We start from the raw sequence: 21,781 nt of genomic DNA, 5'->3' as shown, positions 1-21,781 counted from the left end.
GCACAATGGCACTCCCCAGCACAATTATGTACTTCCTTCAGTTTCTGTCAAGTATATAGTTAGTGGTCCAGGGCTGTGTCGTTTTCTTGCAACAGTTCATTTCTCTGTCAAGTAATGTGTTGTTGTCAAACTGCTGTTATGATGGATTTGTGTGTGATGATCACTTGGGAGCTCTGGTGCATTTGCCTGCCTTGAGCATACTTGGTGCATGCTGACATACAATAACTCAGGTACACAGCGGTGGTGGTGTACCGCACTAATGCAGCATGGGACATGAGGCATGTGGTCACATGACGAAGGACTCAGCCAGTCACGCTAGACAATTCTTAGAGGTCAACATCATAGGGCAATCAGAAATCAAATCAAAGACAGAAATCAGACAGAAAAGACAACATCGAGAAGACTACCAAAAGCATCAAACACACAAGGTACAACACAGGACGCAGTCACACGACACAGTTACTTCAAATGCACCAGGCACACAAACAATAGAAATTAGTCACATTAGGTAGTAGCCTAAATACCCATCCTACATAACAGCAGAGTAGTGCCCTTCACAAATGAAATAGTTAGCTTAGCTTAGCAGCAGACTAGAGCAGGGAGATCTCCAAGGGCTAAGTGCTAGGGAGAGCAGGCAGGCAGCTGAGATGCTGGCTTTGTCCTTGTGTGTCTCCTATAGTTGTGCTAACCTTCGGAATGCCACTGGAACACCAGCGCCACCTAGCAACCTCCTCATGCATGCTGTAGTAGGCAGTCTAGTTCATAGCGTGCATGACGGACCACCATGCTATTATGCTACTCACACATGCTACTCAGCCGAGACATCAGATCAGGGCTGGAAATACACACGAAACACACACAGACAAACATACACACACACACACACACACACACACACACACACACACACACACACACACACACATACACACACACACAGACTTACCACCACTCTCGTGCCTCTCACACAGAGACACAGGTAGCTGAGGATGCTGTGGTGTGGTGTACTGAACGCCCTCTTTCTCTCCTCGTGTGAAGGTTGTGAAAGGCCCTGGAGCCATAGCAGCATGTCCGGCATGGCCTCCGGCTCGCTGGGAGTGTCCTCAGTCTCCGCCCTCCCCTGCAGCCCCCCCTGTCTCATGCAGCCCTCCCACTCCCCCATCCCATCCATCCTGTAGTACTGAGGACAGTCTCAATCCTGTAGCACTAAGGGGAAACTCAGACAAGCAGAAAACCCGAATGGCCGCCCCACTTCCCATCCCCCGCCATTTCCATCCATCCTGTAGCACTGAGGACAGTCTCAATCCTGTAGCATTGGGGGGGAAACTCAGACAAGCAGGACCCGAACGGCAGCCCTACAACCCAACCCCCCCACCCCCCATCTCATCCATCCTGTAGCACTGGGAAGAGACTCCACTCACATGCAGGACCAAAATGGCCGCTCAGGCCTGAAGTCACACTGAGGATCCTGCTCATTTCAAGTATCACAAGTCAACTCAACCCTCCTCTCTCTCTATCTTAACTCTTTTTCAGCTCTCTACCTCTTGCCATTGCTTTTCTTCCTCTCCTTCATCTTCCTCTCTTTCTTTCAGGACCTATCCTCCTTCATTCTTTGCTGCTTTTAGTCTAAAAGCAATCCTGAACTTGCGTTGCCATTCGTTTTTGAGCCAGTGGTTTTGCGTCTTGTGCAGTTAGTTTCCATTAGGAAAAGACTAGTGAACGCCCATGTCAATGGTCTCACCAAGTTTAGTTCATAAGCAACTGAGTTAGAAGACTATCGCTGTTCACAATACTAGTGTTATAAGTATCATGAACATTAAAATGACTAAAAAAAGTCCATTTGCATTTGCATGTCTTGCATGGGAACTATCTTGAGAAAAAAAATGTAAGTCTTTTAGTAAAAAAAGAAATGTGCGAACATTCTCCTTCCATCCAAAGCTTCTTGATACTTATCTGAGGCAGATAAAAATATGGCATCATCTGTAGCGATGCAAATGTTTTATTTGCTGTCATTTTATTTGCCTTTCCCCAAATGTCTAATGTACATGAGTCATCATAGGGCCATCAGTAGTAGCAGTGGTCAAAATGACCACGTGGCATTATTTTGTTTTGAGAGCATCATTCAGTAAAGCACTTTACCATCAGTATGAAACTCTACCTGAGCATGTTATTTTTCAAGCATAAAGTTAGCTTAACAGCCGAAAAAATGAAAGCATTTTCATTCTGTGTAAAGTTAAACGTTTATTTTTCTTAACTTCCGTTTCATACTGTGAATATAATTGAATTTAGTGTAGATATTTGTGGAATCTTGGAAATGTAACTCATTACACAATAGTGTTCAAATACTAAATTGACAAATATAACATATGCTAATACAGCATTATATATAAACATTTATATATGTATCTATATGCATATTTCATGGATAAAAACAAACTCTTGAAAAACTATTAATACCTTTGGGTACCTTGGGGAAAGGTAAATGCATGCACTTGTATGCGAACAAAAAGTATGCAAATAACTAACTATGTAAATAATATCCTGCATGAAATAAATTTTTGTACTCAATCTGTTTAGCCTCTGTTTTTATTTAACAGAATATGCATACACACACACAGACAAACACATACAAACCTTTATTCCCCTACCTGTGTTACCAAGAAACTGAGCAACACATGACCTTAAACCTCTCTTTGACCTGTGCCATCCCCATAGCAACATGCTACTGTGAGGGTCGTCTGAATCCGTTGAGTAAATGTCTTTAACTGTCCTAATTGATCCCATCACATACAGCGCCATTACAGACAGTTGCACAGGAGGTCAGGCAGATAGGTCTGGTTAAGGTCAAAGAGAGACTATACTTGAAAGCTGATTGGATGTTTGGAACCAGGCACGAACCCACAAACCCTGCTACACACTGCATCGGCATGGCACACAACACACCACACACACACACACACACACACAAAACAAGTTTGACTGACAGCCTAAATGACTTCACACCCATGCGGAAGCTGCATGTCAGCTTGCCATCCCTGTATTCAATGTATGTGTACGTATGTGTGTGTGTATGTGTGTAAGCGTTTGTGTGCAGAGTGTAAGCACACGTGAATGCATGTGTATGTCCGTGCACACACGGCCTTGCTGGTGACCACGTGACCACTACCTGCTCTGCACTGCATGGACTAAACACAAACGCATGGCAAAATGTGACCCCTGTGCATGGACCTGTTACTGGGGAGGGCTGTGTCTATGACCCCCCCCCCCCCCCCCATTCCCCTCCCCTTTACTTCCAAGGCAGAGAGCATCTACCTGTTTTGTTTTGTTTGGTTTTTGTAGTTGTTGTTGTTGTTGTTGTTGTTGTAGGTGTTCTTGATCAGTGCCTTTCTTCTTCTTCTTCGTTCCTTGCGTTGGTCGTGTATTAATATGATTTTTCCTTGTTGCTGTTGCTGTTCTCTCCTCTATGTGTTTTAGAGTCGCAGCGGCGGCGCCGGAACAGACAGCCCACAGAGTCAGTGTGTGTCATGAATCATGGTGTGCCAACCACTATGTGCATGAACCACACGCCCACATCACCTACCTGAGAACGCTATAGATAGTGTGTGTGAGAGAGAGTGAGTGAGAATGTGTGTGTGTGTGTGTTTGTGTGTGTGTGTGTGTGACAGTGTGTGTGTGTGTGTGTGTGTGTGTACAGTAGATCAGCATCTTCCCCATGGGTGTGTGTGGCAGAGACTATTTCAGCATAGATGTAGCCGCCATAGTGCAGATGAAACATTGTTGTCTAGCCGTACAGTAGCCCTGTTACAGTGGAGTGCTTTTTTGTGCTGTTGTACTGTGAAAGTGCCTATGTTTTAGTGTGTATGTGTTACAGTGTGTATGTGTAACAGTGTGTGTGTGTGTGTGTCTGTGTGTGTGTGTATGTGTTTATGTATGTGTGTGTGTGTGTGTGTGTCTGTATGAGTGTGTGTGTGAACAAATGTGTGCGTTTTCACGTGTCAATGTTGTAAATATGTTTTGTTCTCCTCCCATCTGTGCTCTACTGTGGTGTGTGTACCCAGACTGTGATTTCTGTTCTGTTAGAGGAACTAGGACACCTTTCTGTTTATTCAATGTGCTTCCATTCTCAATGTTGCCAAGGCGACTCACACCGGATGTAATGCTCTCACTCAGCCCCACTGACACCATGTGCACAATGACATCGCCTCATGTAGTTGCAAACAACAAAACGGGGAAAAAAATGGTATAACAAACCCTTTAATTTTTAGGTTATGGCAGCTGTCACAGTAGGTGCATCATGAATGCCTTTTAGCAGTTTTTGCACCTGCAAACTTTCACATTCCAGTATGATTTAGAAATAAAAGAAAAGAATAACTCAGTTGTCTTCACCAAATAGGTGTAAGAAAGTAGTCATAGAGCTATGGAGTGCATCACTAGACAACATAGTCCATTTCAGCATGGTCACAAATTCAACATAAATCTTGTTAAATATCTTAGTCAACCTGGCCATTTAAAAAAAAAAGAGCCATATCACACCTTTTTAAAGTTCAGTATCATATCTCATGAACCTCAGTAAACCGATAATGCTTCATGAATTCTTTTGCAAACATCAGTAAGTGATCACTACATATGTCCATCATGAATGCTTCTGAGGTCCTTAAGACAGGGTTTTGAGCTTAGAATAGCTTCACATATCTTAACATGTAGGACCCTTCAAAGAGACTTTGGTTGGGGTGATAGATAGGCCAGTATAAGTTTAATAATAATATCAAGCTACTATAGGTGTCACCTTTTTTAGGGTTTGTCTGAAGCAAATGTACCTGTCCTCACGTTCCCTCATTAGTGTTTCCAACGATCAGTACAGGCGAATGCAAACACGGAGCAGAATATGAAAGACAAGAGGAACCAACACTGTGTCTTATAATCATTGAAAACCTTGCCCGCATTTGTAGTGCTACAACGCCAGATGAGCTGTAAGTTGAGCCTTAAACAGAAAAGTGCACTTCAAATTCGTCAAACAATGGCTAACATGTGTGGTGAGTGCCTCATTGTTTGCCAATTTTGTTTACAGTTTACAGCAAACAATTTGATGTTTGATTTGATGTCGACACAAAAAAAAAACATTCAAATTTAAACAATCAAAGAAAACATGCTCGCCACGAATTGTTGCCTCTGTTTGTCCAATTTGAACACAGCTCTAGCTTTTGGCTCAAATATCAGTAATCTTGCTTTGCAGTATACCCCTCTGGTTTTGAAAAAAAAAGTGACCCCCTATACACACCGCTTAGGGACCAGCACTGAGATAACAACCACTGCAAACACACTGCCAAAAAAAACTCCTCCAGGATGTTTCCAAGGAGATTTTGGAAGGAAAGACTGAACAGAAACCTTTAACAGCACAAACAGAGGAGGATTACGCCGTGCCTGGTCAACACAGGCGTGAGGTGGGGGAACTACTTGAGATACGATCAGATCCTTAAGGGTACCGAGCTACTGACGCCAAAATAGAAAACGTGAAGAAAAAAACTACACCACACGACTTCAGAAATGGCAATACCCAATACCTACTGTGATTACTTTCCCACAAGTCTTCGATGTGTGTTTCTTGAACAGCCAAATGTGTTGGTATCTAACCATGGTGTTGTTCCATTGGTAGTTTGAGTTGACTTGTTGAGTTGTTCAGGCAATATTTTGTGTCTCTTTTCTGAGAATTATGAGTAAAAAATAAATGATGAGAAACACTAATAAAATGCTATACACATTGCCTCTGACTATGGGTAATTGTACATAAGAAGACTCAGGCCACGCCACATACACACCACACTGCACTGGTTGCACTACAGCAGATATCATAACAGCAGAACCAGACTCACTTACTCAGAATTAAACTGTTTCACAACAGGGATACCTGAGCAAGCATTCCATGACAAATCACTTTTCAAGACAATTTTTATTAAGTCAACTCATTTTACAGTAGCGTGAAAGAGACTTTAAGAACTAGCATGGCCACTGAACTAGCATGGCCACTGAACTAGCATAGCCACTGTCACATGGGTTTCAAGGGCTCTCAGTGCCTCAAGTCTGTCTCACTTGTGTGAGGATGTGACGTGATCTAAAGTGATATGACAGGGCAATGTGGTCAGTGATCAGGGAATCCCCCCCAATGGAGAGAGAGAGAGAGAGAGATGGCCTCCTTAGAGTGATGCCGTCCTCAGCAGAGATGCGAAGGCTGTGTGAGTAATGGCGGTGGGCCAGATCAGTAAGTCACGCTGTGTCAGAACCAGGGTGGTATATTTCACGGCTGGCCTACTGTCCTGTCCTGTCCTGTCCTGTCCCCCAGCACACACAAGGGGGCCTGCCCCGTCCTGCCCTGGCAGCAATTTACACCCGAGTACTTCTGCCTGGAGCGCCGCATCAAACTCCCACAGTGACCCATCCAAAACAAGGCATGCCAGACACACACCAACACAGCTTTTGTGTAGCGTAAGGTATTTAGCCATGTGGAAAAAGGGTCTCAAATCACAGCAGGCCTTCGAGCAGAGCCAGGATGGTGAGCTCAGACACGTGGTAAAGCCTGGAGGACCACAGTGTCTGTGTAATCCTTCCTCCGTTCCAGTCACATGCATATTCATTGGTATCCTGATACTGTACATACATTTTAACAGTGGCACAAAATGATAAACCAAAGCCATTTCTTTTATTAATGGTACTAGGCAGACACTGACAAAGGGTTTAACATGACACCTGAATTTACGTTCCATTCAGTCGAGTGATATGATCATAATGCCAGGGCTTATCCTATAGTCAGGAGTCAAGAGTCTAGACATCAGTCCCCTCAGCGAGACAGCCCCAATGGGGGTCAATCATGTTGAGAGCCATAAACCTATACCATGATGGAGTACGTCCCACAGCAGGGGCATGTACGATGCTGTAATGATCTAATGTGCACGGGCTGAAAAAGCACCAGTGCCAGAGAGCAGTAAATACACTCCCTCTCCATTTACACCTCTCCACTGGGACTCCGCAGCAAAGCCACACAGTGTATAAACACTCTACTAAAAATATTGCTTAGAGTAAACATTGTAAATCTCATGAGTATAACAAATTAAAGGTATCTCATTCTCTCTATGTTTACTCATATTGAAATGTAGTCATGAAGGGCTTTGTCCTTGTAGTGTGTGTGTGTGTGTGTGTGTGGGGGGGGGGGGGGGGGGGGGGTTAAGTCACACATTCTCATGTGACCATTTGTGCGTTAGCAGCAAGGGCAGGCGAGTGCCTTAAACGCTTTCACCTTCAGCTTGAGCAGCAGAAGCAGTAGCACAGTCCTCCACCTCCCTGTCCTTCAAACAGCACAGAGCCATGGAGTGTCCTGCTCCACAGCCAATCAGCACGGGCCTGGCGGCTCGGAGCGCAGGGATTGGCTGCGGGCGCATGACGTCACAAAGGGATCCGTCTCCACACATTCCATGCTCGTTCCATCCCCAGGAGAACAGACAATCCCCTGGAAGAAAGAGAGAACATGGAGACGGTTGCAGGAAGAGGTATATGAGGCACAAGTGAAGACACTGGAGCCAGAGTGAGCACACAAACACACACACACACACACAAATTGGTTTTGGAAATCCCAGCTTCATTCAACATGCATTAGTCAGGAGAGGGCAACTGAAAGAGCAGAGCATTTCGTCAGCAGGCTTAAAAAAGGACGTTCCAGACCTCTGTATGACACTTCTGTATGGAAATTACATTTTAAATTTGCGGTATAGCATTAACTTGCAGCTTGGTGGTGTCAAAAGAAATAACATGGCACATATTCAAAGACTTATAAAACAGGCTTATTTGCTTGTCTTCCCATCTCTTCATTAAGGTCTCCCACAATCAATATGGGCGAACAGACAATTAATGACCAAAAAACTATGCAGTGTCTTAGTGCGTGTTCATTAGAGCCGCGTTGGCAGTGAACTGGTCTGAACTGCACTAATTGTTCACTTCACATCATCCCAATGTCTTTACTGTCCCCACAGCGAAAGTTCTCAGCAGGCTGGTGTAGAACAGTATGCCAGCAAGCATGCATACTATATGACCACAAAACACTCCTCTACCAAAAACAAGAAAAACCTAAAACACTCCTTTGTGTGTAAGGTGGTCATCTCTAAAGCAGTTGTTGAAATAGGTCAAATAATGTCCAATAAAGCTGTTTACTATCTTAAGATAATTGTTCTACATCTTGCTAACATATGAAATGCATTCAAAATAGTATGTTTACATACACACATACACACGCACACACATGTACAGTATGTGTGTGTGTGTGTGTGTGTGTGTGTGTTATAATTCAACCCCGAATTGAAGAAGGAATCAGATACAGGAAGAAAAAATGTCCTTGATGGCATAATACACCAAATTATTAATATTCTCATAATTTCCACCTGATCATTTTTTAATACGACTGCCATTGAGCGTAACTTGTTTCAACACGGTGCCAGAGGCCTAGAGAAGTGAGGAAGATGGACTACGCTAGACTCTCTCAGCTATCTGTCCCACTCTGGCAACACCGGAGGGATGATCAGGAAATAATGCCGATAATAACAACGAGAGACCACAGACAAAACAATTTTTTTTTATTAACATGAAAACATGTAAATAATTAAAATGTTAAAGAAAAATAAACAAAACACTGATGTACCACTGATCAGTTGCTGAGGCCAGTGGTGCTGGTCAGTATTGGGAGGTGTAGCCAGGTCACCATCCTCACAATGGCACGTGCCATTGCAACAACATTACATAACAGGTCTAGTCGTCATGGCAACCGCAGGGAGCTTGCATTCTTTTTGGGGTGGGTGTTTCTCCTCTTTTCTTCAACATCACCACTGTTTTTATATTTTTCCATGTTACAATTTACATTTTGCCAAAATTAGGCATCAGCAAGGTTTGCTGTTTTTTTTATCATTCCCACTCAGGAATGTGTTTTTGGTGTGCATGTCTGTGGTCCTGCCTTTTTCTCCTTAATTTATTTCCTAAACCTCCCTTTCCTATGTCCTCATTACTCAGTCCTTTACTGGATTTCAGTGGGTGGCCTCTCAAGCTTTAAGGTTTTAGCCTCATTAGAGAGTGTGTGTGTGTGGGGGGGGGGGGGGGGGGGGTCACCCTTGCCAAGCAAGACACGTTCGCAGAGCTGATGTTCACTCACCGTTCTGACACCTTCTCTGTTATTCATGGACATGTTGCATTGCAAAGCTGTTCCCATGGAAACAGAGAAACACCATGTGGGGTCTCAGAGAGGCAGCCTGGAATGTGCACTATTTATTACATTCCAGAATAGTGAGGAATAATTTGTCATGCTTCTCTCTTTCCTGTCTACTTAGGGTGAGTGTAAACAAAAAACATTTAGAACAGTGATGGGTCATCAACCGCCTCAGTGTAGCACTTGGCCTCTGTACTCACCAAGTCTCAGTCACAGACTACAGATGATGAGACAGACAGAACAGTTCAATTTAATGCATTAAGGTGAAAACATTGAATATCTGGATGTGTGATTAATCCGTCTGTATACAGTATGTCTGTCTGTTCTATGCAGATCACACTTGGCTGGTGTCTTGCTAAAGGTACAAGTGAGTGCAATGCTGAGTTTGACATTGTTTTGTAAGTGCGTCTTACAGCCTGAACATCACTGAATGCAGCTCTGCACCTCCCTCTAGACGTTTTGCTATGTTATGATGTTGGTCATATATGTACAGCACTGTCTCGGGGACTTGCATTTTGCTTATGTCACGAGTGAACTTTTGAACTTTATTTTTGACTACTGTTTAGCCACCTTGCTATTCAGTTGTTTCCAGATGAGCAGCCTGGGTCACATGACTTCCAACTATGAAAAGCTTAACACAACTCAACTCTCTTATACTTATGCGTGTCTGTGTGAGTGTGCGTGTGTGTGTGTGAGGGGGGTTGGGGTCTCAGTGTGCAGACTAGGAGCAGCTCAAAATAGTTTTCTGTTTAAATTTTTAGAATGTGCACTCTCTGTTTAAGTTCGCGCACATGTAAAAGGATGCTCATGACTCAGGAGTCATGCTACAAGGCTGACTTCAGGACTGATTTAACACTCCAGATCACTCCAGCGTGATTCCCATATGCATGAACGGGCTACGCCAGGCCCAAGACGGGGATTGGATGAGTCAACCAAAATACTCTGATCTCAGCGATGCCATTTCATGTAGGTTCCCCCGAATGGAAATCATGGCAACAGACAAAAACATGCATGACACACCCAACACCCAAGTTAACCAAGCCCCTGGTTCTCTTTATACATCAACAAAGCATTCTCAATCAATGCTGATCATTGCCAAGGTTGATTTAATATGTCGAATTGTCTGTGGACAGGCATGATTCATGGTGGTCTATATTTACAGGGTAAGCCGAGACTGAGAGAGGGTAGCGTGATCCACAGCGAGGGTGGTGGTGGTGGGAGGGGAGTGGGGGCTTCAGGAGATGGCAGTTTCTCATCTGGGAGTCCCTGGGTAGCGTGTGCCGTGTGCAGGGTTTTAAGCTCTGCAAGGCATGCACCTTCCAGCGCTTTCAAGCGGATATGCCAGGCTTCACAGCTGAGATGATTGCATGGATTTATGTCACACGGAAACGTCAGTGCACATTTTATTTTTTGCACAAAGGCAGGCAGACAGCCATGGGAAAAAAACATACACACACTCCTAGACTAAGACTCTCTCTTTCTCTCTCATCCTTCACACACACGCACACACACACATTTTCCTTTCAGTTGCACATATATTCACAGTATTTGTGAGAATTTGCTACATGTCCTTCAGTGACAATGACAATGCTCTTGCTGAAGCAGCTTGGTTAATTATGCCAGTGACAGATAGACATCAGCTAATGAGCTCCAGACAGATAGATTCCCATTACTGGCTATAATCCGAGCAACCAAAAACCTCCGAGGCTTCACACAGAGAGAGATTAGCTGACAGTTTAAGCATAGGGTTGCTGCTGTCTCTAAAGCTGGAGTGATATATCTTAATACAAACATTGGGCTGTTTCATACCCTTGGAAAAAAAGGAAGAGAGAAACAGAGAGAAGGGAATCTTTTTTTCCCTCTCTTCTCAATGTCACCGCCGTCGCTCACATTCCATAATCTCGCCTTGGACTGGAGACACAAGCGTGGTGAGAGCCACGCAGGAGGTGTTGTCAAGGCAACAGGGAGTCTGCTGTGAAACACAAACCCCTCCCATCCCCCCACCCCTTACATTTTCTCCCTCTCTCTTCCATCTCTCCTGTGGTTGGGACGGTCCTGTTTTCTGGAGCATCAGCTTAAGCTGGTGCTTATGGCTCATGTTTCGTGTGTCTGTGTCTGTGTCTGTGTGTGTCTGAATGTGTGTGTGATGTGCTGTGTGTAAGTGTGCTCTGACGCTCAACTTCACTGAAGCATGTGATTATGTGTGAGTGTGTGTGTGTGTGTGTGTGTGTTACACAAACAGCTCCGCATGTCCTGGGTTTCAGTCATGCTTAAAAGCCTCAATCAATCACTTACACACACAGACCACTTTCCATTACACGTTCATACATCCCCTGCATTTTAATGTAAGCATCTCATTCAAGAATTATATCTGTATTCTACTTGCATAATTCATTCATAATTAACTTAACACAACTATAACATAAGCATACTTGATCTGTGTGTGTACAGCATGTATTATGTATTTTGTAGTATGCAGTATGCCATTCATGTTCCATAGTTAGAACCCTCAACATGCTTCAACATGTGGGTTGAGTAACAGGTTATGAGGAATCAGACAGATACAGACTCAAAAGCTTGAAGCTGTATCCACCCTGTCCTCGATTTCTGTCCTTATTTTGAGGAGTGAACGGTGGGAGGAAATGTGTCTGTCCTTGCCATAATCAAGAGCAAACGGTATGTCACACCCTAAAGCTGCTAGCAGGTCTCTGGTGAGCTGCTCTGTGTGGTCTGCCTGACACAGTTAGCCAAGCAAGGCACAATTAGTCACACGGACATCAGGGATATATGTGTGCCCCAAATAAAGAACAAAAAGTCTGGGATACACAGACCCAGCAGTCAATGCAAAGAACCCTGCTAGTATACTCTCTCATTCCCTCTCTCTGATGCATGCAAGTTAAAAACACACACACACACAAACACACACACACACACACACACACACACGCAAACAGCATGACTAAACTTACCTTTAATAGCCAGATTGTGTTCAGATCCACAGGCAATCTGAAAGGTGGTAGAAAAATGTATCAGTGACTATGCAGGCATGTATAGCACAATTTTTTTGTTATCATGTACTGTATTCAAACCACTTGCATTCAATACATGTGTGTTATCTCCAAATATAACATAATTTTTAATATTTCATTAACATTTTTATTAGCATTTATAAAGACACACAATATTAGCATTTACACACAAACAAACAGAAGTTGGAATTATTTCATTGTGAGTGATTTCCGATCTGTAGATACATGTATGTAGAATGCGTGAAGTAGCGTGATGGACCCAGAGGTGAAGTAACTCAGGTAACGCGTAACTGAGTTACTTCACAAACTTTTCCCACTTTAAGTTCCTTGGGGTTGCAATCCTTTAATCCTAAAATGAAGTACTCTTGCCAGATTGCCTCCACCCAGGCCCAGGGTCTATTCCACAGACAGATGCTATCTCTGTAGCTGCCTATGATTGACAACCCAGACATGATCTCTGCCAAGTGGCAACACTGTCATATTCTGCTCAGTATGTCACTGAGGGAAAATGGCAACACATATTTCAAAACTGGAGAAGAAAGAAAGGAGGGAGAGGGTCACAAAATGAATTGAATTTTCCCTTGGGGATCAATAAAGTATCTATCTATCTATCTATCTATCTATCTAAAATGAGCGCCTTGCAATGGATTCATTCAATGCTTGTGTCAGCTCGGTCACATAAAATGACCATACAAACTCCCACATCCTACTATAAAGTCCCCCCTCTATGGACATTCCTGTCCGTTGTGATGACAACCATGGTCAGCTACTCCACTTAGCTACTCCACTCAATCTCCTCACATCATCTGTGTCAAGGTCAGAAAGCTTGGCAAAGTGGACCAGTGAGTGGAGAGAGATAGTCTACATCAGTGGTCCCCAAACTACAGCCCGCGGGCTGGATACGGCTCGTCACCTCATTTTGGGTGGCTGTTTCGTGGTGGTTGTTTTGGTGCTGTTTCGAGTTTGCTATTGAAAACGGAATAAAATGTAAGTCTATCTGCAAACAATGTAAAAAGGCCTATGCTGACTGCATAAGTGCCCAAAGTATTCTAAAAGTATTTCTATTCTTTATTCACTTGTTCAAATGTTCATACAAAGACAGCCGAGTTCACACAGTTCTCACCAGGTGAGTGAAAGTTAGAATGGTGGTCATTTCAGATATTTTTCCCAGCACTTCATAAAACTCTTATTGTTTGAGAACTTTAAATTATTTGTAGGATATTGTTTGTTCCCAACTTGAGCTGTGTATGCAAAGACACAGGAGTTCAGAGTTCACACATTTTGAATAAAATATACTTTTGGGAATGCTAAAGTCTTTTTATTAGTATTATGTCATTTGAGCTATTTCCATTTTGAAATACATTTTGTACTGATATGGCATGATGGCAATATAAAATAAACACAGCTAACAATGGTATTAGACTGCAATAGCCTATGATTAAATGTAATGGATTAATATTCAACTAAGGTAGACTGCTGTTGTTCACAGCACTAAGCTATTTACAGTTACTGACATGCTCTGAGTCTCTGGCCCCGTCTTACAGCCAGGCATAGTGAGCTGACCCTCTGAAGAAAAAGTGGGCCACTGATTTAGAAGCTCCAAGTTGGTGTAGATGAAGAGTGACAAAGAGAGTGGGAGAGAAAGAGAAACAGAGAAGGGCAAACAGAAAGATGTGCATGCAGTCGAAGAAAGGGAGAATGAGCACATGCATGCGAGAAAGAGTGAGAGAGAGAGGGTGGGGGGTATGTTCAGAAAGAGAGAATGAAGGAAAGATGGCAAGATGGAGTGAGAAACAAAGAGATAAGAAGATAAATTGTGGCATGGTGTTCTGAGATAGAGGGACAGAGAGAGTGCAAGAAAGAAAGGAGAGAGGGAGACACAGAGATGGTCAGAAAGAGGTCGGATGGCAAAGGGACAGAAGGAGAGAGAGAGAGAGAGACAGACAGACAGACAGAGGGAGAGAGAGAGAGAGATTGCTGTTGCTCCAGAGGCGCAGACCATAAATCACATTAAGTGTGGGGTCAGATATGTATGACCTCTTTAGTGGCCCCTGTATTTGTCCACGGAGTTTCACGAGGCCACTGCTGCTACTGCTGACAGAGGAGGCCTCACACACCACATTACCCCAGAGCCCAGCACAGCAGGGCACAACAAAGCCGAGCAGTGTGTGTGTGTGTGTGTGTGTGTGTGTGTGACAGATCACCTCTTTAGGCAGCTCTGCCTCCCTGCTCAGCACAACACATCATAAATACTTAATGGGGAAACACGACACTCACAACACGTCAATGGGCCTGGGAGACGTGCGCGCGCATGTGTGCGTGTGTGTGTGTGTGTGCGCACGCACATAAATGTGATTGAGCATGTGTGTGTGCAGATGTAGGTGCATGAGACAATATCTATACCACTAACATGTGTGTGAGTGTGTGTGTGTGTGTGTATGTGAGTGTGTGATGTTCATTGAAGGGGTATTCTGTAGATGGAATTTTGAGTGACCTTTGGTGTGGTGTTACAGACACACACAAACACACACACACACACACACACACACACACACACACCAAAGCCCACCAATATCTATGTTTGGGATGGGACTGGTAGTAGTGCCTTGCTCCTGATGCTCCTGTGCCCGCATCTTAAGCTTGCCATCTGTCTTCGCTATCAACAGGCTGGCAGCGAGGGCACCTGAGCACTCGGGACACCCACTACAGCTGAAGCTGGCACTCACAGGGGACTAATGGAGGCATTCCTTAACAAGGAGATAATGGAGAAATGCAGAGCCGTGCCTCTAGTCTACAAATACCTTGAGTAAATGTTTCCTGTCTTCCATAAATGGTGCTGAATCAGTCGTTTCATTGATAGGATTTCTATCGATTTCTTTCTATGGTGCTTGCGTATGGTGTGTGAGTGTGAAAGCATCACAACATGCATTATGATGCATCGTGACTCAGCCCTTCCAGTCTGACGCACAAGCAGAAACCCACAGGAAAAACAGACAGAGAAGCGGCCCGTACCCAACACACCAGTCAGGGAGGGCAAGGTAGACAGACATTTCCCCTGCACTTGGTCCAGACAACTGGACACTACAACTCTGATCTGATCTTGATCTGACCCTCACATGGCTCCGTTCTGGCCATGATTTAGTTCTGATCTGGTCCCGATTTAGTTTTGATTTAGTCCTGATATAGTTCTGATTTAGTTCTGATCTGGTCCCGATTTAGTTTTGATTTAGTCCTGATATAGTTCTGATTTAGTTCTGATCTGGTCCTGATTTAGTTTTGATTTAGTCCTGATATAGTTCTGATTTAGTTCTGATCTGGTCCTGATTAAGTCCTGATCTAGTTCTGATTTAACCCTGATCTGGCAGATCCTCTCCAGATCCATCTCATTCGTTCTCTCTAAAAGACCTAATTGCTCTCATATCAGGTGAGTCAGAGTCTCCAAGGTGAGTCCATTCCAAACCAGGGCCACCCCGAGGCCAGGCCTGTTTCCTGAACCCACCGCTATGGAGGGAGAGGGAGAGGGCCAGTCCTGTGGAGGCCAGGAGAGAATGTGTCACCTCAGCACTCCGCAGGCAGAGAGAGGAGTGCTTTTCCTGACCAGCATCCTCCAGTCCCAGTGCTCCAGTGGCCCCTGCTCTGCTCTCCTGTCTGGCCCTCTGCATCCTCATGTCAACACACCGGGGAGAGCTGCAGAGGAAATGGCCCTCTCACCAGCCAAAAGAGCTCTCTCTCTCTCTCTCTCTCTCTCTCAGACAGCAGGAAACTCAAAACATTATCTCTCTCAAACACACATGCAAACTCAACACAACGTCCTTACTCACACACATATATACACTGTCACGATGACGATGTCTCTTGGGTAAATCTGCCGAGTCTTCTGCTGTTACTACTGATGAGATGATTAGAGAACTGTTTGTCTTTTCTGTGTGTGTGTGTGTGTGTGTGTGTGTGTGTATGTGTGCACGGGTGTGTGTGACATATCCAAATAGCATAGACCCTACTCTGATAGGCAAAGACACATTTGTCTGAGATCACCGCACTCTGTCAGGTCTGGTTTCCGCAGGCTGCAGTAAGGACAGTGAACTCAGAATGGTGTCTAGACATTCCCTCCCACAATATCTCTACCTGAGCCACACACACACTTATCACTTAACCAGCGCACATAATGTGGTAAATTCAGAACACAAATAACAAATAACATGCTCACGATACCTCAGCCAGTACACTGCCTTGTTTTTCTTTCTTGCATGTCTTTCTTTCCAGGTTTTTACGGACTATAGCTTGCTTCCAATGACAACATTTTGTCTGATACTGACCCCTTGTGGACATCTTACAGACTACAAACACTGACTGTCAATCTATTCACAACAGTCAACCTCAAGAAATGCGCAAGTGTTAAAATATGGTTATCTTATAGCTATCACTATTTCCCGCAGAAAACCCTACAGTACTACAGGTACTGCCCAGCTGATGTAACCCCTGTGTGTGTGTGTGTGTGTGTGTGTGTGTGTGTGTGTGTGTGTGTGTGTGTGTGTGTGTGTGTGTGTGTGTGTGTGTGTGTTGCACTTACTTCTATCCATTCTACAACTAGCATTAAAGACATGCCTCACACGGTGTGGGTGTGGTTTGTTGTTTGTAAGGTCCACTGTCTGCAACACTGTGCGAAGCATCTACTCACCTGTGATGCTCCAGCGAGATGAGAGATCTCTGTGGGAACACTGTGTGGCCTAAGTGAGCTTCCTGTCTGAGCTGCATCTTGGCCCAGGTCTGTGCCCTCATTGGCTGGCACCGGTCTGCCAAGCTGCCCATAACAGGCTCTTCCCCAGGTGAAGACACGGCCACTCTCTAAACGAGGATAAAGGTAATATGACTCATATGGTCCTGAATGAAGTACACAAACAACATTGAAGCCCTAAAGAGTCATATGACAGTCACAGTCATAGTCACAGTCATATTATAAAGGTGATTCTATTACACCACCACTCCAAATTTATTTTAAGTCACATATATCAGCAGGTGTAATTTTGCCTGTGTAAAATTATAGGCAATGACAACAGCCAATTGATATATACATATATACATATACATAACAACAGCCAATTGATATATACATATACATATACATATACATATAATTATGTGTTGTGTTGCTCTAAGGTCTCCTTATTGCTATTCTAGTCTCCTTTCACATTGCAGCTTGAATGTTACTAAATTTGTGTATGTGTGTGTGTCTGTGTGTGTGTGTGTGTGTGTGTGTGTGTGCGCTTCTGTCTTACCAGTTGAGGCTATGAGATGTGTCCAGCCACTGTGTATGTGAATAACACTCTCTCCATTGAACAGTGAGCGGTCTAAGGCCACAGGAAGGGGCAGAAATGAGTCAGCATGTCCCAGCTGTCCGTACTTATTACTGCCCCACAGGAAGACATCTCCCCCTGCTAAAACACCACACAACACCAACCCGACATTACATAAACAAGATATATGTTCTGATATATCCATCATTTGGATAAAAAAAGAGTTTGGTTTTCAAGTCAAGAAACATCAAGTTCAAGAAAATGAATCATTTTCAAATTATGAATTATAAGCTAAGCACAACCAAGTATGGCAAGGATATAATGCCAAATGACAAACTGGTCAAATGCGTGTGATGACAAATGACTGTGAATTGGTGGGGTCATGCCTGTTATACCCCCACAGACGTCAGTACACTGCAATGAGGCATAATCAGTTACGTCATAAAGTTACTCACCTGTGAGACATGCAGAATGGGTGGAGCCTGCAGCTACTTTTACAGAGGTCACAAGATCCAGACCTAAGAAGTAAGACATACTGTACATCAGGGATTCCCAAACTGTGGTATGCGAGCTGCCACTAGAGGGTACGCGAGATGAAAAGGGCAATGGCGGAAAGGAGTTAAAATTATTAATTAATTAATTAATAATCTAATTAATTCATAAATAATACATAATTTCGAATCGGGTTATAATGATATGGAACCGTGAAATTAAAGGAAATCATTTGTAAACTCTATAATAGGCTATGTATTCATTCAAAATAAGCTACACACAATACACGTGATTTCCTGCGGGCAGCCAGAATATCTGGCGCGTTAGTTTCGTTGAAGTATAGGCAAGGTAGAAGGCTGCGTAAACATGGAAAACTGGCTAAAAACAGGGACACTGTCCAAAAGGCCTAATTAAAGTGATCAAAGAGGAGAAGCGAGAGAAACAGAGCAGGACACAGGTAACGATGGGATGGGGGGCAGACTAATGAAGGCGGAGGAGGAGCGCAGGAGGATAAAAGAAAGAACGAGACAGAGAAGACTGTGCGAAGAAAACGAAAGTATGATGAGGCATATAGGCCTAGGCTTCACATGGATTGGGAGACAGACTGCCCAAAGCCACAGTGCGTGGTCTGCAGTGAGATGCTACCTAACCATTCTAATGTGGTTCTCCACACTGTTTTTTTTGCGTGAGAGCTCATAGACCAGTTGCACATTTTGATTTTGTTATCATGCGTCAATAGAATGTGTTACTTTTTTATGTGTTGGATGGTGGGGGTACGCGAGCCGAGTCAGGATGTAGAAGGTGGTCCGCGGGGGGAAAAGTTTGGGAACCGCTGCTGTACATCATACAACAACACTGTTGACAAATTGTGTGTGAGCTTATCATGTGTGAGTCCCAGTGCAAATACATATGATTCTTAATGTGCATACGTGTGTGTGTGTGTGTGTGTGTGTGTGTATACCTGGAACTTTACAAGGCTCTTTAGAAGACAGGTAAGACGGTAACACAGTGTCATGTCTACATCGTTTGGCCTGACTGTGCATCCCTTTACCCCACTGATACACACCACCACTGCCTAAAGAACGCACACACACACACACGCACACACACACACACACACAGTTATAATAAACAGTTAATGTTGGGAGAGGGAGAGGGAGAGGTTAATGTACACAGACACAGACAAGAAAAGTACTATGAGGTGTATAACAAAGTAGCCACGTCATGTGTAGGCCTTACTTACATGTCACAGCCAGGGCATGTCTGAGTCCAGCTGCTATACTGATGACAGGCTCGTGCAGAGACTACAGAAAGAACGCAAAACAATGTTTTAGGCCTTAACTACGGTATATGAACATTACCATTCCCATTTACTAAAAACCATTATCAGCAAATTGTCAAGAAAACATAAAAATACATGTCTGTTGATATAGGTCAACATGTTGTTTCAGGGACAAAGAGCCATGCTGTTTGAAACTTGCAGACTCATTCATCTGCTGTCTGTGCCCACCTGGACTGGCAGAGGCTCCGCAGAATAGGGCACCTGCAGAGACACTCCCAGTTGGCCGAACGCATTGGAGCCGCACGACAGCACCTGGCCACTGTCTGAGAAAGATAACCCATTGCCACGGTCAGACATCATCAGAATTCAGAATTTGGCGACTCATAACAGAAACCGGCAGAGTACTACAGAGGGTACTACAGGAGGTTCATTCATTACCAGTGAGAAAGAGGGTGGAATCCCAGCCGCAGCACACCTGCTGAACAGGGCTTGAGAGAGAGAGGGGAACAAAAGTCAACACCCCCGTGGTGTGACCCAGGCCAAGCTGTCCTTTGTGGTTCTGTCCGCAAACTAGCAGCGAACCGGAATCTATGGACACCAGCACAACATTACTGACAAGCTGGAGGGAGAATTGCCTCATCAGGGAGGGAGAATTGCCTCATCAATTAATGAAACCATAAAAGTGGGAAACACAAGCTTTGTGGATACATTGTCATGATTGCAAATGGCCTTTAAATCATTTAATCACTATCTCGTGTATTCTCTATAAAATGATTTCTGCCTTTGCAAGCTCTGAGTCCATAATAAGATTGCTAAGCCTACCTGTTATGAGAGCTGAGTGCCCACCTCCACCAGTGATGCAAATCACGCCCTTTAAAAGAGACGATTCAGTATGTTGCGGATCCGCCAGGTCTTCGGTGTTTCCCTGTCCCAACTGCCCATAACTGTTTGCGCCCTAAAACCAGAGTTCCCTTATATTCACAGAGCACAGGCAAGAAGAAAGAGTCTGGAGGTAGCCAATGTCAACTTTTTAAACTAATATAGAAAGTTAGGTACTATGACATGCTAATTCCGAAAATGAAGTGACTTACACAGACGGCTACTCATCTTAAATCAAACGTACCCACGTGTACAACCTGCATTTTGTTGTGTATGTGTCCATGGGTTGCAGGCGAGGTGCATGGTTAGTTGCATGTGGCTTGTGGGCGCAGGGCTCGGGCGCAGTCATGAAAACATTGCAATGCGCGCGGTGTGATGACGTCACTACACGAAGGACAGGAAGGAGTCAGTCGAACAGGCATGCTACAGTCGCCGAAACGCGGAACATGTCTAAAAAACCTAAAACATGTCTCATGGCGAGGAATTTAAGACAATTGGCAATTTCTAACTGATTTCTGTACCATTTCACTTACGTTTGTCAAGCCCTAATTGGTCAAAAATATCGCTGGCCAAGCAACACCAAGATTTTCTCAGATGTGATTTCTGGCATGAGAGGCGAAGGGTTGAGGACCAGAATGCAAACCTGTGGTAACATCAGTCATCGAGTGAAACAAAATGTTTCTAACTTGGATGATATTCAACGGTGGATGGAAGTGGCTTTTGATATGGCTTCGGAGGCTTTGGAAAACGGAGAGGTACCAGTTGGCTGTCTCATGGTATACAGAAATGAGGTTATTGGCAAAGGAAGAAATGAAGTGAATGACACCAAAAATGCCACTCGACATGCAGAGATGGTGGCCTTCGATCAGGTGATGGAGTGGTGTCGTTCTAGAGATCTTGATCTCAAAGATGTCTGTGCACAAACCACACTTTATGTGACTGTGGAGCCCTGCATTATGTGTTCAGCTGCTTTGCGCTTAGTGAACATCCCTCTGATTGTGTACGGCTGTGGGAACGAAAGGTTCGGTGGCTGTGGTTCTGTTCTCAATATCGCCTCAGATGATGACCTGCTCACTGGCTCATCTTTGAAGTGCATTTCTGGCTATCGAGCGGAGGAGGCGGTTGACGTGCTCAAAAGGTTTTACAAGCAAGAGAATCCAAACGCTCCAAAGTGTAAAGTGAGGAAAGCCTAGCCATGATGCAGGTTGTGGGAGGCTTGTGGGCTGTGGTTATCTATAGGTGGAGCCAAAGTACAATGAGTGGACATTTTTGAAGACCAGTGGTTTCAACATCCTCAACAGTAACAGGAGAAAAGTATCTTGTTGATGCATGTCCATGATACTATAATACCACCTATAAAGTTTGATCTAAATCATCCTGTTTACTGCTATTGGAAAAAGTGCTACATTAGCCACCAATGACTGTAGTAGGCTATAGGCCAGTCGTTGCTTGCGACCATCTATGTGGCTGCTACTGTACTGTACTGTAACTGTACTGTACTGTAATGGGGATTTTTTAATGACCATATAATAATGTTCTAATTTTGTTAATAAACTCTAAAATATTA

The 21,781-nt window shown here is 44.0% G+C and overlaps 3 protein-coding genes across 12 annotated transcripts in view; 2 read left to right on the top strand and 1 right to left on the bottom strand.

Annotated features, from left to right (window-relative positions):
• kcnc1b (potassium voltage-gated channel, Shaw-related subfamily, member 1b) overlaps positions 1-4,295 on the top strand; it is a 21,443-nt gene extending 17,148 nt beyond the window's left edge. For 2 of the 4 annotated variants that reach the window (XM_042108971.1, XM_042108969.1), the window contains one exon: positions 3,475-4,295. In XM_042108971.1, coding sequence (XP_041964905.1) covers positions 3,475-3,584 — 110 coding nt within the window. In that variant the 3' untranslated portion in view covers positions 3,585-4,295. Of the gene's footprint in view, positions 1-1,038; positions 2,569-3,474 lie in introns of those variants that run through there. The other 2 variants (XM_042108970.1, XM_042108968.1) reach the window with 1 other exon arrangement.
• sergef (secretion regulating guanine nucleotide exchange factor) overlaps positions 1-20,558 on the bottom strand; it is a 22,269-nt gene extending 1,711 nt beyond the window's left edge. The window contains exons 1-12 of one of the 7 annotated variants that reach the window (XM_042108981.1): positions 20,459-20,547; positions 20,158-20,290; positions 19,774-19,923; positions 19,564-19,658; positions 19,297-19,357; positions 19,015-19,128; positions 18,017-18,079; positions 17,544-17,702; positions 16,946-17,112; positions 12,208-12,244; positions 7,289-7,498; positions 5,256-5,701 (exon numbers count right to left, since the gene is read on the bottom strand). In XM_042108981.1, the coding sequence (XP_041964915.1) occupies positions 5,571-5,701; positions 7,289-7,498; positions 12,208-12,244; positions 16,946-17,112; positions 17,544-17,702; positions 18,017-18,079; positions 19,015-19,128; positions 19,297-19,357; positions 19,564-19,658; positions 19,774-19,923; positions 20,158-20,290; positions 20,459-20,497 (1,359 nt within the window). In that variant the 5' untranslated portion in view covers positions 20,498-20,547 and the 3' untranslated portion in view covers positions 5,256-5,570. Of the gene's footprint in view, positions 1-5,255; positions 5,702-5,928; positions 7,499-8,701; positions 9,232-12,207; positions 12,245-16,945; positions 17,113-17,543; positions 17,703-18,016; positions 18,080-19,014; positions 19,129-19,296; positions 19,358-19,563; positions 19,659-19,773; positions 19,924-20,157; positions 20,291-20,458 lie in introns of those variants that run through there. The other 6 variants (XM_042108979.1, XM_042108976.1, XM_042108978.1 and 3 more) reach the window with 6 other exon arrangements.
• Positions 20,308-21,781, top strand: adat2 (adenosine deaminase tRNA specific 2). Its single transcript, XM_042109007.1, has one exon. The coding sequence runs from the start codon at positions 20,823-20,825 to the stop codon at positions 21,405-21,407; it is 585 nt and encodes a 194-aa protein (XP_041964941.1). The 5' UTR covers positions 20,308-20,822; the 3' UTR covers positions 21,408-21,781.

Source organism: Alosa sapidissima, chromosome 11 (genome assembly GCF_018492685.1).
Source record: "Alosa sapidissima isolate fAloSap1 chromosome 11, fAloSap1.pri, whole genome shotgun sequence".
Classification (NCBI taxonomy): domain Eukaryota; kingdom Metazoa; phylum Chordata; class Actinopteri; order Clupeiformes; family Clupeidae; genus Alosa; species Alosa sapidissima.
This window is presented reverse-complemented; position numbering and strand designations above follow the sequence as displayed.